We start from the raw sequence: 16,652 nt of genomic DNA on the forward strand, positions 1-16,652 counted from the left end.
TATTCCAATGTATTTTTTTTTATTAATTATTATTATATATGTATTCCAATGTATTTTTTATTATTATATAGTATTGTGTATTCCAATGTATTTTTATTATTATTATTATTATATAGTATTATGTATTCCCATGGATTTCTATGACTATAATAATAATTATTATATAGTATTATGTATTCCAATGCATTTGTATTTTTGTTATTACTATTATACGCATTTTTATGTATTCCAATGTATTTTTTATTATTATATAGTATTGTGTATTCCAATGTATTTTTATTATTATTATTATTATTATATAGTATTATGTATTCCCATGGATTTCTATGACTATAATAATAATAATTATTATATAGTATTATGTATTCCAATGCATTTGCATTTTTGTTATTACTATTATACGCATTTTTATGTATTCCCATGTATTTTTATTATTATTCAGTACTATTATGTATTCCTTCCTATTCTTATTATATAGTATTGTGCATTCCAATGTATCACTATGTATTCCTTCACAAGGCTGCAGCAGCACGGTGGGAGCTGTAGTGTGTCTATATAGAGCAGACAGAGGCCGGAGCGGGGTACACACAGCTGGACAGCCATGTTACAGTAGCAGGAGAACTACGAGGCCGCTGCTGCCCCAATCGCTTTGTTCTACAGCACAGCACGTCGCGTCACTAGGAAAGGATGCTGGGATACGTAGTCCCTCAGCGAGCACCACGCTCATCAGCTGCCGAGTTTAGAAACCACAACTCCCAAGGTGCAACGCGGCAAATGAGCATGCGCGCTTCCTTTTAGCTGGACTGTAGCTAGGAAAAGAGAAAAAATAAGAATGAAAGAAATTAGGAGAGCAGCGTGTACGGAACAGCCCGAGCTGTGGTAGAAATACGGGAGAGAGCCGAGCCGTGTGTCCACACTGCACCAGCTCCCCCACCTCACTGGCATCTGCGGCAAAGTTCCTGGTGTAGGTAAGACCTAGCCGGGGTTTTCTGCAAGCTGCACTGGCACTAGCAGGAGTAGTGGTCCTGTAGTCTCCCAGCACCAGAATACACCTCCTAACGGGCGCATGATCCGCAAGGGAGGGGCTTATTCTCATGCAACTCCCACCCATTTTATTCTCCTCCTTACTTGGAGGCTGTGTTATGTAATATGCTTGATAGATCTGTGGTCATACTTGCTACAACACATGACTGAGTATTAGGAAGCAGAATTAAAAACAAAAATGCTATTTTACTAAATTGCTTAACTTGACAGTATTTACTCAATCAGAACTTTTATGACAAGGTTATTAGTGACTGATATTTATTATAAATATTATGTGCAATATAACAGACTGCAGATCTGTTAATAAGTTAGAGGGGTTGTCCGGGTTCAGAGCTGAACCTGGGCATATCCCCATCTTCACCCCATCGACCCCTATGATCCGATTCTCTCTTTTGGAGATCTGGTAACATACCGGGCTCTCCATAGAGTACGCTAAGCGGAGGCTTCTGACCACAGTGTTCCCGGTGACATCACCAGCAGTGATGGGTGGGCTTTAGCGCTGACCTAGCCTGTAAAATGGCAGCGCTAAAGTACGCCCATCACTGCTGGCGACGTCACCGGGAACACTGTGGTCGGAAGCCTCCGCCTAGCAGAGTAAAAACATAAACAAAACAGCCCTCGCCCTGCGCGATTCAGTGAAGGGCAAGGTAGGGCATCAGAGCATGAAATGCTCATATCAGGGGGTCGGAGGGGTGAAAATGGGCATATGTCCTGGTTCTGCTTTACGTAATGGATATCAGCTTGTTTCACACACATTAGGGGCTGACTCATTAGGACAACCCTTGTCCATTTGCTTTGATGCTACAGAGATGATACTCAGTACTGCATTCTATTAGGCCTCATGCACACGACCGTATTTTTGGTCCACATACATTTCCATGGGACCTAAAAAAAAATGAGGACTGCACACGGCCATGCCAGTTCTGGTCCCATTCACATGATTGGGAGCTGATCTTCAGTACGCCGCCACCAGAAACTGCACAGGAGGCTTCTGCTTCTGTCCGTACACTGTTATGCTTAAATCGCTAGCATGAAAGAGCTGATCGTGGGGGTGCTGGATGTAGGACCACCAATCTGATAGTGATGACCCATGTTGAGGGTGGGTCATGAATATCTGTAGCCCAAGAATACCCCTTTAATATCTATGGCTCGTTATTCTGAATATTGCATTTTTTTTTTCCTTCTAAACAGGGAAATGGCTAACGTTACATCTCCCATATTGTCTATGTACAATGAAACCCTGGAGACCAAGGAGGCAGTTAAACATCTCTTCTCATCCCTGGAGTCAATGGTAAATTGTACTCCTACGGTTTATTACAGAAGAATAAGACTGCTTATCTCTTTAATGGAAGTTATTAATGGGGTGTCTTAATAGCGCCAAATTGTTAGGTGTACAATAGCTTGACATACCTGCCCCTATCCTCTTTCAGCCCCCCTCAGTTGTTTCCAATGGAAGAATTTAGAACTATCTCCAGAGAAACAGGAGGAGCCTGGACTCATGCCATTGGTGTGGTGTTATTTTGCCATCTGGTGGAACATTGATGAGGTCTTGGAGAGATTCCCCAACCTAAATGGGCCATATACGTACACCCAGCTGTAGATCCCCTAATTCTCAGGCTCCTCTTCTGCCTCCAGGGTGGATGCACCACTTCTCAGACAACGTTAAGCACACTGTGCATTGGTAGTCCAAGACACTTGTCCAGCCCTGCTCTTGGATTGGCCAGCGGGTTTACATTAGCAGTGCTGGCCACCAGAGGGCAGCAGGAAGTGTCTTTGACTACCAGCTGCTTCACGTTGTCTGAGAAGAGGTGCGGCCATTTGGGATGGCATCCGAGCAGGGGCATAGCTATAGGGGGTGCAGAGGTAGCAGTCGCTACCGGGCCCAGGAGCCTGAGGGGGCCCAAAGACCCTTGGGCCACATAAGTAGACATCGGTATTAAAGAAAGTGCATGCTGGTCAAGTTACACCTCTGGCTGGAGGGAAGGTGTTAGGTCAAGAATTTGACATGGGAGGAGGGCTGTTTCAGTTTCTGCCTCAGGGAGCACAAAGGCAATGTGTCCCCTGCTCCTGGCCACAAAGCACTGAGGGGAGGAGGGGCCCAAGCTGAACTCTTGCACCAGGGCCCATGAGCCTTTAGCTACGCCCCTGCACCCGAGGATGGGAATTAGTATATCTGTAGCTGAAAACATGAAAAGGAGGTCACCATGTAGTGTTCTGTTTATCCCCAGTTAATGTGATTTTTATTTTTTTTTATTTGAAATGGAGGATCGCTTTAAAATCTGTGAGAGGTGCAGAAAATCAAAATTAGCAGCAGACAGACACTCAATGTACTCTGTAATGCAGCCTTAGGGCTTGTTCACACGAAAGTTTTTTGCGTTTTCCATATACGGGCCGTTTTTTAAGGTCCGTATACGGTCCGTATATGGAACCATTCATTTCTATGGGTCCGCAAAAAAAACAGAATGTACTCCGTGAGCATTCCGTTTCCATATGTCCGCATTTCCGTTCCGCTACATTTTGTCTTGTCCTATTATTGTCCGCAAATCACGTTCCGTGGCTCCATTCAAGTGAAAAACGAACCACAAAGCACTGAAAAAGCCATACGGTTGTGTGAACAAGCCCTTATGAAGTTTCTATTATTATTATGGTCGTTTTATATATTGGTAACATATAAATAATCTGAATGTTGGCATTTGTCTCTGTAGTGCAAGCAGTTTGCCCAGGTGAAGGCAGAAGTAGCATGCATCGCTGTATATGGCTCCGAAGCTTTGATAGTTGGCAGCAGGAAAGGAAAAGCCTTCTTTGATTCCAGAACGGATCTCCAGAAAGATTTCATACAGTATTGTATGTTGGAACATTAAATGTTTTTAGATGAGCACTGCTGTGGTGCTTCATAATACCTTACAAAATGCATCTCATATAGTAATGGATATTTTATAAATTCCTTGTTTTTGGGTTTCTTGCAGGCAGTGAAAATTGCATTTCAGAACCTGTAATGAAGACTCTTAGATTAACATCGAACTGTGCAGAGATTGATTCACTTCGGAAATGTGTTGAAGATCTGTTCTGTCTTTGCTATGGTAAATTGCTTACTTTTAATACGTGTATATATATATATATATATATATATATATATATATATAGTGAATATATTCACCCGATCCTCATCCGCTACCGGCAGTGTCTGGCAGCACCTTTTTCCCCTCTTCCCATGGACAACACATACACGTTTGGCTGAACCAAATGTACATGTCTATGGGAAAGCTGGGAGAGATAGCTGTGGGCAGCTTTAGAGTCTTCCTGGCACTGAGATTGTGTGTTGATTCCTCACTATGTAAAAATAATTGAAAATATTTGATCATTACACGTGCAGTGGTTTATAAATGTATTATAGTTATACTTTTTCCTCATTTCTTTTCTAATCAGGTAAAGCATTAGGAAAATCAACTCCAGTACCTGTTCCCTATGATAAGATGGATAGAGACCCCACTGCTGTCATGGTATGTGGCCTCCCAAATGATGTAGCCTTTAAGAATCCATCAACATATGACCTTCACACTATACAGCAGCTCTTGGAAAACAGGTCCAGCATATCTTTTACTATAAAAAGGTGAGTACTTGTTTATTAGGCTACTTTCACACTGGCGTTTTGGCTTTCCGTTTGTGAGATCCGTTCAGGGCTCTCACAAGCGGTCCAAAATGGATCAGTTTTGCCCTAATGCATTCTGAATGGAAAAGGATCCGCTCAGAATGCATCAGTTTGCCTCCATTCCGCTCTGGAGGCGGACACCAAAACACTGCCTGCAGCGCTTTGGTGTCCGCCTGACAATGCAGAGGCAAATGGATCCGTCCTGAAACACAATGTAAGTCAATGGGGACGGATCCATTTTCACTGACACAATCTGGCACAATAGAAAACAGATTTGTCCCCCATTGACTTTCAATGGTGTTCAAGACGGATCCGTTTTGGCTATGTTACAGATTATACAAACGGATCCGTTCTGAACGGATGCAGACAGTTGTATTATCTGAACTGAAGCGTTTGTGCAGATCCATGACGGATCCGCACCAAACGCGAATGTGAAAGTAGCCTTAGCTGCTATTGCAGAGCACAGACGTGTGTAAAAATTACCTCAAATCAGTAAAACACGTTAAAATATATTTGAAAACTTGTTAACCAATGAATATAGGTTTTATACAAGCATAGTTGCATCGTAACATAATTTAGGCCATGTTCATGCTGCAGGTTTTGATGCAGGTTTTTGCTTGTTGTATTTATGCCTCTCCTTTTAGGCTAGTTTCACATTAGCGCTGAACAGTTCCAGCAGGCCATGCTCGCAGCGATATTTGTCCGTCTGAATTTCAGCACTAATGCAGGAAACAGGCCGGATCCAAGACAGGTCACGTTAGGCCCCTTTCACACGAGCGAGTTTTCCCGCGCGGGTGCAATGCGTGACGTGAACGCATTGCACCCGCACAGAATCCGGAGCCATTCATTTCTATGGGGATGTGCGCATGAGCGGTGATTTTCACGCATCACTTGTGCGTTGCGTGAAAATCACAGCATGTTCTATATTCTGGGTTTTTCACACAACGCAGGCCCCATAGAAGTGAATGGGGCTGCGTGAAAATTTGAAGCATCCGCAAGCAAGTGCTGATGCAGTGCGATTTTCACGCACGGTTGCTAGGAGACGATCGGGATGGGGACCCGATCATTATTATTTTCCCTTATAACATGGTTATAAGGGAAAATAATAGCATTCTTAATACAGAATGCATAGTACAATAGGGCTGGAGGGGGTTAAAAAAATATATACTGTATATTTTTTTTAAACTCACCTTAATCCACTTGATCGCGCAGCCCGGCTTCTCTTCTGTCTTCATCTTTGCTGTGCACAGGAATAGGACCTTTGATGATGTCACTGCGCTCATCACATGGTCCGTCACATGATCCATCACCATGGTAAAAGATCATGTGATGGACCATATGATGAGCGCAGTGACGTCATCACAGGTCCTATTCCTGTGCACAGCAAAGAAGAAGACAGAAGAGAAGCCGGGCTGCGCGATCAAGTGGATTAAGGTGAGTTATATTATTTATATATTTTTTTAAACCCCTCCAGCCCTATTGTACTATGCATGTACTATGTATTAAGAATGCTATTATTTTCCCTTATAACCATGTTATAAGGGAAAATAATACAATCTACAGAACACCTAACCCAAACCCGAACTTCTGTGAAGAAGTCCAGGTTCGGGTCTGGGTACCAAACATGCCGATTTTTATCACGCGCGTGCAAAGCGCATTACAATGTTTTGCACCCGCGCGGAAAAAACGCAAACATGGAACGCAATCGCAGTGAAAACTGACTTGTTTTAGTGTCAAAATCGCACCATTTTCCCTGAACGCACCCTGAACGCATCCGGCCCCAATCCGAAACGCCCGTGTGAAAGGGGCCTTATAGTCAGGGAAGCTTTGCGTTGCTGTGGCAGTTTCCAGCTGTGCCGCTTGTTGTGATGAACTGCGGAAAGCTGTTTCTCTACCTGAAGAGCCTGTAGAACTGTTTAGCGCTAGTGTGAAACTTGTCTTAGATCCACCAATGGTTTTAGCTGGTATGCAATCCACAAAAAGTTTTTAATTTATACCACGTTGGGCTATACAGTTAAAGGGGGTTATCCTGGCTAGGAGCCAACAACCCCTCTGCTCCTAATGTATGCCCCTCGAAGGACCAGGAAGTGGTTTGGGCCCGTGACAACTGTGGCCAGTCTACTGGCCTCAGTTGTCACATCTTCTGTCTCAATGGTCATGGAGCTAAGCCATTTCCTGGTCTGGCTAGAAGCAGACAGAAGTGGAAAACAGTGGACCAAGGATGGTTGAGTGTGTTTTTTTTATTTGATATTGTAAGGAGACACTTTAGGACCAAAGGGGTTTTAAGGACAGGGCAAACCCTTTAACTGGGATGCAAATGTATAAAATGGTGTGTGTGTGTGTGTGTGGGGGGGGGGGATTGTGAAGGGCTGTGTATCACAATTGTCAGTGTGACGAATTAGAGACGTTTTTTCCTTTTTTCAAGTGTTCTTGCCATTTTTGTAAAAAGTGGGTAGGGCCATCCATAGCCCAATACAATTTTTTTAATTTATGCCAAAAATTTACGTTAATTATAGCAGTATTTGTATTTCCATTGAGTTTGGAAAGGACAATCCTAGGACATATGTCTGCCTTATAAAATCCTATATTCCTAGATGTATGGTCACAGAGACATGTCAGAAGTTTTGATTAGTGGGTAGACCCAAGCGACTGCCAGACCAAAGAGACAGAAGTGCCTGGTTGAACACTCATCATATTTATATTCATTCAGAGTAGAAGGAGCAAAGTGCTCACCCAAGTGCTTCTGACCATTCAGTCTTCCAGTACCCCCCCCCAGAAATCAAACAGCCGTAAAGTGGTGATCTTAGCACCCAGACTCACCCCTTTCCCCCCCACATCAAAATTCCTGAAATGTCTCTACAACATGTCAGAAGACTTTAACCTTTACATATATACAGTATATGAACTTACCTATAACTCTACTGTCCTTCGGTAGGGACCACAATGTCTGAAAATACTTATCATGGTGTGCTGGCAGCCTTTTTCCATCTTTTGACTGATGCCACTGGATTGTTACAGTGTCGGTTTGCTTTATTTCTAAGGAACTGCCCAAACCAGTGCAATGCAAATAAATACATATCCTATTTAATGTTTTTTTTTCTTTCAGGCCGTTTCTTGATAGGAAAGGCCCAAAAGGTAAGTGCTTAACTACAAACTGACAGGAGTTGTTCAAGGATAACATATCCCCTGTCCACAGGATAGGATATGTGTCTGATTGGCGGAGCTCCAACCGCTGGGAATTCCGCAGATCTCTTGAACTGGGGCCCTTGTTCTCTACTGGAATGGAGCAGCTGACACGTATGTGTCTCCACTGCTGCATTCAACTCTCCGGGACTTTCAGAGACAGATGAGTACTAGTACTTGGAAGCCTATGGAGTTGAATGGAGCAGTGGACATGCATGCACGCACTGTTCAGATGGCGAAAATGGGACCCAGTGGTCAGCCACCTGCCGATCAGACAAATGCCCTATATTGTGAATAAGGGACAAGCTGTTGCTACGGGACAACCCCTTTAACCCCCAAATTCACTGTATAGTTATTTCTCATAAACCACTGGATCCTGAATGATTTCTCTGTGTTCTGTTGTAGATGGAGTTACTGCTGAAGCAGGAGGCTCTTTATCTGAGAGGTATTTCTTACTTCATGTGTCTTTTGTGGCATCACATTGCTTCTTGAGCATTTGGTTTAAAGGGGTTTTCCCACATTGGACATTTACAGCATATCCATAGGATATGCCATAAATGTTTCATAAATGCTATTCCCACTCTATGACGTGTACCTATCTCCTGAACGGGATCTGCACAGCTGCTGTTAGTAGAGAGGTGGCTGTTCATGCACAGCTCTCCCCATATACAGTGCATTTGGAAAGTCTTCTGACTCTCTCATTTTTTCACATTTTCAAAAAAATTAAATAATAATCAGGTTTTCCCCAGACAGAATTTTAGAAATGTATGCATATTTAATAAAAAAAAAAGAAAAACTAAAATTTGACATGGACATAAGCATTCAGACCTTTTACTGTGACACTTGAAATTTAGCTCTGGCTTTCCATTTGTCTTGATCATATTTGAGATGTTTTTGCACCTTGATTGGAGTCCAATTCAGTTGATTGGACAAAATTTGGAAAGACACATGGCTGTCTATATAAGGTCTCACAGGTGACAATGCATATCGGAGCAAAAACCAAGCAACAGGATTGTGTGGAGGCTCAGAGCTCAGAGCTCAGAGACAGGATTGTGTGGAGGCACAGATCTGGAGAAGGGTACAAAATTTCTGCCGCACTAAAAGTTCCCAAGAGCACTGTGGCCTCCATTGTTCGTAATGGAAGAGGTTTAGAACAACGAGGACTCTTCCTAGAGCTGGCATTCACTCCAAACTAGGTAATTGTGGGAGAAGAGCCTTGGTAAGAGAGGTTATAAAGAACCCAATAGTCACATTGGCTGAGTGCCAAAGATCCTGTGTGCAAATGGGAGAAACTTCCAGAAGGTCAACCAGTAAAAGACACATGAATATTTGCAAAAAAAGCACCTAAAGGACAAGATTTTCTGGTCTGATAAAACCAAGATTGAACTTTTTGGCCTCAATTCTAAGCATCATGTTTGGAGGAAACCATGCACTGCCAATACCACCCCTACAGTGAAGAATTGTGGTGGCAGGATCATGCTATGGGTGTATTTTTATTAAGTGATTGGGACAGGGAGACTAGTCAGTTGAGGGAAAGCTGAATCGAGTAAAAGTACAGAGATATTTTTAATGAATATCTGTTCTGTGCTCTGGACCTCACATTGTGCTGAAGGTTTATTTTCCAATAAGAAAATGACCCTAAGCATACAGCCAAGACAATACAGGACTGGCTTAGGGACAACTCTGAGAATGTCCTTGAGTGACCAAGCCAAAGCCCTAATTTGAACTCAAAATGGCTGTCCACTGACGGTCCCTATCCAACCTGACAGAGCTTGAGAGATTGTCCAAAAAAGAATGGCAGAAAACCCTCAAATCCAGGTGTGGAATCATACCCAAGAAGACTGGAGGCTGTAATTGCTGCCAAAAGTGCTTCAACTAAGTAAAGGGTCTGAATACTTAAAGGCTATGTACACCCTTGGGGGTATTTTTTTTTATGATTGCATTTTATTCATTTTGGGCTAAAAATATTTTTTTGCAGTTGGTCTTTATTAAAAAATATTTAGCCATTCTCTCAGAAAAGTTTAACTGTTTGTCTAGCTGTGTGAATCGTACTTTCACTTTGTGACGGTCATCTAATAAACCTTATCTGTAAATTACTAAAAGGCCATAAACACTTATTTAAAGGGGTTTCCCCCAATGTCTGATAGGTACAGGTACCACTTCTGGGACCTGCTCCTATTTCTAGAATGAAGCCTGCACAGTCCCTGAGGGCGCACAGTGCATGCGTGACTGCCCTCCATTTATTCCTATGGGAGTGCTGAAAATAGCTTGAGAGGCACGCTCAGCTATTTTCAGAAGTCCCATTGAAATGAATGAGAGGTTCACCACGGCCACTGCCCTATTCACTTCTATGGGGCTGACAGAAATAGCGCTCTGCTATTTTCGGCACTCCCGTATTAATGAATGAAGGGCGGCTGCGCATGCACTGTTCCACCCTCCAGCCACATTCTTCTTATTAAGATAAGAATTGAGCTATAATGAGTGCTTATAAGGTCAGAGATAAGGAACCATCAGCTGAGCTGCCTGATGGGAAACAATAAAAATACAGAGCCTGCTATTAGAGAATCTCAAGGCTGTACAGAGAAAGGGGCTCAAAAATGTTTAATAAAGACTAATTGAAAAAATGATTTTTAGCTCAAAATGAGTACAATGCAATAATAAAAAAAAATTCCCGAAAGGTGTACATAGCCTTTAACCCCTTAAGGACTTGAGACGTACCGGTACGGCATGGTTCCCGAGTCCTTAAGGACCCATGACGTACCGGTACGTCATGTGTTGTTCCGATCACCGCCGCCCGGCGGGCGCTGATCGGAACCCGGTGCCTGCTCAAATCATTGAGCAGGCACCTTGGCTAAATGTGCCGGGGGGTCCCGTGACCCCACCGTGTCGGCGATCACTGCAAACCGCAGGTCAATTCAGACCTGCGGTTTGCGGCTTTTACCTGCGGTTGCGGCGGTGATCGGGCGTGCCATCGGGTCCCCATGCGGCTGTAGGGGGGACCTGATGGCATGGAAGGCAGCGTGATGCCTAAGGAAGGCATTGCGCTGCCTTCCGGTGACGAGCCTGTGAGATCCAGCCCCCTGGATCTCACAGGCTGGAAGCTGTATGAGTAATACACACAGTGTTACTCATACAGCCAATGCATTCCAATACAGAAGTATTGGAATGCATTGTAAAGGATTAGACCCCCAAAAGTTCAAGTCCCAAAGTGGGACAAAAAATAAAGTGCAAAAAAAAAGTTGAAAAAATAAAGTTTTCCGCCCCAAAAATTTTAAGTTTCAAGTAAAAATAAACAAAAACGTCATTTTCCCCAAATAAAGTAAAAAAAATTGGTAAAAAATAGGGGGGGGAAAAAAGTATACATATTAGGTATCGCCGCGTCCGTATCGACCGGCTCTATAAACATATCACATGACCTAACCCCTCAGATGAACACCGTAAAAAATAAAAAATAAAAACTGTGCTAAATAAACAATTTTTTTGTCACCTTACATCACAAAAAGTACAAAAGCAAGCGATCAAAAAGGCGTTTGCCCACCAAAATAGTACCAATCTAACCGTCACCTCATCCCGCAAAAAATTAGCCCCTACCTGAGACAATCGCCAAAAAAATAAAAAAAACTATGGCTCAGAATATGGAGACACTAAAACATCATTTTTTTTGTTTGAAAAAAGCTGTTATTGTGTAAAACTTACATAAATAAATAAAAAGGATACATATTTGGTATCGCCACGTTCGTATCGATCGGCTCTATAAAAATATCACATGACCTAACCCCTCAGATGAACACCGTAAAAAATAAAAACTGTGCTAAATAAACCTTTTTTGTCACCTTACATCACAAAAAGTGTAATAGCAAGAGATCAAAAAGTCATATGCACCCCAAAATAGTGCCAATCATCCCGCAAAAAATGAGACCCTACCTAAGATAATCGCCCAAAAACTGAAAAAACTATGGCTCTCAGAATATGGAGACACTAAAACATGATTTTTTTTTTGTTTCAAAAATTATATTATTGTGTAAAACTTACATAAATTTAAAAAAAGTATACATATTAGGTATTGCCGCGTCCATATCGACCGGCTCTATAAAAATATAACATGACCTAACCCCTCAGATGAACACCGTAAAAAATTTAAAATAAAAACTGTGCTAAATAAACCATTTTTTGTCACCTTACATCACAAAAAGTGTAATAGCAAGCGATCAAAAAGTCACACGCACCCCAAAATAGTGCCAATAAAACCGTCATCTCATCCCGCAAAAATCAAACCCTACCCAAGGTAATCGCCTAAAAACTGAAAAAATTATGGCTCTCAGACTATGGAAACACTAAAACATGATTTTTTTTGCTTCAAAAATGAAATCATTGTGTACAACATACATAAATAAAAAAAAGTATACATATTAGGTATCGCCACGTCCGTATCGACCGGCTCTATAAAAATATCACATGACCTAACCCCTCAGATGAACACCGTAAAAAATGTAAAATAAAAACTGTGCTAAATAAACCATTTTTTGTCACCTTACATCACAAAAAGTGTAATAGCAAGCAATAAAAAAGTCACACGCACCCCAAAATAGTGCCAATAAAACCGTCATCTCATCCCGCAGAAATCATACCCTACCCAAGGTAATCGCCCAAAAACTGAAAAAAGTATGTCTTTCAGACTATGGAAACACTAAAACATGATTTTTTTTGCTTCAAAAAAGAAACATTGTGTAAAACTTACATAAATTTAAAAAAAGTATGCATATTAGGTATTGCCACATCTGTGACAACCTGGTCTATAAAAATTTCACATGATCTAACCTGTCAGATGAATGTTGTAAATAACAAAAAATAAAAACGGTGCCAAAACAGCTATTTCTTGTTATCTTGCCTCACAAAAAGTGTAATATAGAGCAACCAAAAATCATATGTACCCTAAACTAGTACCAACAATACTGCCACCCTATCCCGTAGTTCCTAAAATGACGTCACCTTTTTGGAGTTTCTACTCTAGGGGTGCATCAGGAGGGCTTCAAATGGGACATGGTGTCAAAAAAAACAGTCCAGCAAAATCTGCTTTCCAAAAACCGTATGGCATTCCTTTCCTTCTGCGTCCTGCCGTGTGCCTGTACAGCGGTTTACAACCACATATGGGGTGTTTCTGTAAACTACAGAATCTGGGCCATAAATATTGAGTTTTGTTTGGCTGTTAACCCTTGCTTTGTAACTGGAAAAAAATTCTTAAAATGGAAAATCTGCCAAAAAAGTGAAATTTTGAAATTGTATCTCTATTTTCCATTAATTCTTGTGGAACACCTAAAGGGTTAACAAAGTTTGTAAAATCACTTTTGAATACCTTGAGGGGTGTAGTATATAGAATGGGGTCATTTTTGGGTGGTTTCTATTATGTAAGCCTCGCAAAGTGGTCCCTAAAAATTGGGTTTTTGAAAATTTCTGAAAAAGACTTGTAACATCCCCAAAAAATAAAATATCATTCCCAAAATGATCCAAACATGAAGTAGACATATGGGGAATGTAAAGTAATAACTATTTTTGAAGGTATTACTATGTATTATAGAAGTAGAGAATTTGAAACTTGGAAATTTGCAATCTTCTTACAAATTTTTGGTAAATTTGGTATTTTTTCATAAATAAAAATTTATTTTTTTGACATAATTTTACCAATGTCATGAAGTACAATATGTGAAAAAAAAACAATCTCAGAATGGCCTGGATAAGTCAAAGCGTTTTAAAGTTATCACCATTTAAAGTGACACTGGTCAGATTTGCAAAAAATGGCCGGGTCTTTAAGGTGAAATAGGGCTGAGTCCTTAAGGGGTTAAGTCAAAGCAGTATTTTAGATTTCACTTTTCAATAAATTAGGAAATATTTTGAACAATCTGTTTTCACTTTGTTATTATGGAGTATTAAGTGCAGAATGGTGGGGAAAAATGTGAAATTTATGTAGGGTATCTGAAAACATCTGAATGCACACTTCTCTCCAGAACTGAGGTTTTCTGACACCTTTCCCTTGGCCGCTGCTTGGCTGTTTTTTGGAACTGCCATAGAAGTGAATGAAGAGAAAGAAAGAAATGTTTTAAATATATTTTTTATCGTGTTAAACGGAACCTGTCACCAGGATTTTGTGTATAGAGCTGAGGACATGGGTTGCTAGATGGCCACTAGCACATCCACAATACCCAGTCCCCATAGCTCTGTGTGCTTTTATTGTGTAAAAAAACGGATTTGATACATATGCAAATCAACCTGAGATGAGTCCTGTCTCTGACTCATCTCAGGGACCGGACTCATCTCAGGTTAATTTGCATATGTATCAAATCGGTTTTTTAACCCAATAAAAGCTGGACTGGGTATTGCAGATGTTTTAGCAGCCATCTATCAACCCATGTCCTTAGCTCTATACACAAAATCCCGGTGACCGGTTCCCTTTAATGCTATTTTCGTTTGTGAATTAATTTTTATTTAGTCCATTTATTAACAGTCCAATAGACTGGAATGTATAACTGTAATGTACTGGTATATTTCTGTATGCCATCATTATTTTGCACATGTATACTGTAATAATATGCACATACCTACTTATAGTCTGCGGAAATTGAACATTGATTGCAACACTGGAAGGGTTTTAATGGGGTTTTCTGTGATTATGATATTATTGGCCTATACGCTTATCGGTTTAATAAGCGTTTAGCTATAATCAGGGTTTATGAGATCAGAGATAAGAGCTATCATCTGACCGGACCCTGTATCCAAACTGCAAATTAAAAAAAAATTAAAGACAAATTGAAAAAATATCAATTTTTAGCCGAAAATGAGTGATTATTATATTAATGGCCTATCCGCTTATCGGTTTAATAAGCGTTTAGCTATAATGAGGGTTTATGAGGTCAGGAGATCAGAGATAAGAGCTGTCATCTGACCGGACCCTGTATCCAAACTGCAATTTTCTTTAAAATAATGACCAATTGAAAAAAAATACATTTTTAGCCGAAAATTAGTAGAATACAATAATAAAAAAATAATTTAAAACATTGCCTCTGAAGGTGTTCATAGCCTTTATAAGCATGGGAAGAAATTGGTGGTGAATATTTTTTAAAACTTTTTTTTTTTTAAAGGGGTTATCCAGTCCAAGTGAAAGAAGAAGCAAGTAATAATTCTGGTATGTCACTTTCCTATAACCTTCTTTCTCACATTATCAAATGATTATATTATGTGCCTAGATGACATGCAGCATAAGGTATGGAGGCCTGACTGTCTGCACCATGGCTGCTATCTGCACCTTGTGCAGGAGCTTCCAGTCACAGATGGACATGACTGATCCGCTTAAGGCTACTTTCACACTAGCGTTCGGAGCGAATCCGTCTGATGTTTCATCAGACGGATACGCTCCGATAATGCAGACGTTCGCATCCGTTCAGAACGGATGCGTCTGCATTAAAACTTAGAAAATTTTCTAAGTGTGAAAGTTGTCTGAGCGGATCCGTTCAGACTTTACATTGAAAGTCAATGGGGAACGGATCCGCTTGAAGATTGAGCCATATTGTGTCATCTTCAAGCGGATCCGTCCCCATTGACTTACATTGTAAGTCTGGACGGATCCGCTCGCCTCCGCACGGCCAGGCGGACACCCGAACGCTGCAAGCAGCGTTCAGGTGTCCGCTCACTGAGCGGAGCGGAGGCTGAGCGCTGGCAGGCGGATGCATTCTCAGTGGATCCGCCTCCACTGAGAATGCATTGGGGCCAGACAGATGCGTTCGGGGCCGCTCGTGAGCCCCTTCAAACGGTGCGCACGAGCGGACACCCGAACGCTAGTGTGAAAGTAGCCTTAGGCTCGGGCTACACGGCGGCATGTGTTGTGCAACATTGCATCTAATGATTGTCCGTGGTGTGGCATATGATATAATGTGACTGCGTTGCGACAATCACAGAAAATCCAACACTGATTTTGAGTGCAAGTTGCACGAGCTTTTCTTTCATAGACCGCAATGCACGCTGTGTGTGACTGCTGCTTTTCTGCGATGCCCACAGACATGCCCACAAATGTTTTATTTTTTTTCTCGCATAACTTCTCCAAGACTTGCAGCCACCATGTAGCCCCAGCCTAACCCTGGGGCAATATTTTAATCTATGAATATTTTGTATGACTCCTCCCTCTTTATAGCCCTGTCATGACAGCTATGAAAATACTTTTGTTATACACTGAGAGAAGCATGCTAGTGATGATGTATGTTTTCAATAGGAGAAAATGCAGTTGAGCTAGCAGTGGTGAAAATAAAAGAAGAAGCTGATGACCAGGATTACTATCAATTCAGATTCCAGGGTAAGCCTTTTACTTTTTAATTTTCTGTGTTTATAAATTGTATATCTATGCTGTGTTATATTGTGTTAGGTAAAATGCTCAGTTCATTAATCGGGGGTTGTCCTCTCCTTCTTGAAGTGAATGGGGATAAGGAAGCAGCTTAAGGAGACGGACAGGGCATACTTGGCTAGCTGCATATTGGGAGCTGGTAACCAGGCATCCCTGTTCTCAGAACTGGTGAAGGTCCCAGCAGTCCCTGGCCAGCAGATATTTATCACAAATGTTAATTGTGCTTCTTTTTGTAATCACTCCTTTTACCAATCATAGTACTGTAAAATTTAGCATGGATAAGACTATTTAAGAATTACCGAAAATGTTTTTTTTCAGGATCTCAATATTGATGACCTACCCTCAGGTGGGGGTTCAACACTCGGCACCCAACTGCTAGCAGGAGCCATG

At 41.4% G+C, this 16,652-nt stretch overlaps 1 protein-coding gene across 3 annotated transcripts in view; it reads left to right on the forward strand.

Annotated features, from left to right (window-relative positions):
• The first annotated feature begins 789 nt into the window (after window positions 1-789).
• Window positions 790-16,652, forward strand: part of GTF2I (general transcription factor IIi) — a 94,502-nt gene continuing 78,639 nt past the window's right edge. For all 3 annotated transcript variants that reach the window (XR_005777627.1, XM_040424836.1, XM_040424838.1), the window contains exons 1-9: window positions 790-968; window positions 2,236-2,335; window positions 3,750-3,888; window positions 4,011-4,124; window positions 4,471-4,654; window positions 7,800-7,828; window positions 8,282-8,321; window positions 15,010-15,053; window positions 16,134-16,214. Coding sequence is in view for 2 of the 3 variants with exons in the window: in XM_040424836.1 (XP_040280770.1) it covers window positions 2,240-2,335; window positions 3,750-3,888; window positions 4,011-4,124; window positions 4,471-4,654; window positions 7,800-7,828; window positions 8,282-8,321; window positions 15,010-15,053; window positions 16,134-16,214 (727 nt within the window). In the remaining variant the exon portion in view is untranslated. The remainder of the gene's footprint in view (window positions 969-2,235; window positions 2,336-3,749; window positions 3,889-4,010; window positions 4,125-4,470; window positions 4,655-7,799; window positions 7,829-8,281; window positions 8,322-15,009; window positions 15,054-16,133; window positions 16,215-16,652) is intronic.

This window comes from Bufo bufo, chromosome 3, assembly GCF_905171765.1.
Source record: "Bufo bufo chromosome 3, aBufBuf1.1, whole genome shotgun sequence".
In the NCBI taxonomy this organism is placed as follows: domain Eukaryota; kingdom Metazoa; phylum Chordata; class Amphibia; order Anura; family Bufonidae; genus Bufo; species Bufo bufo.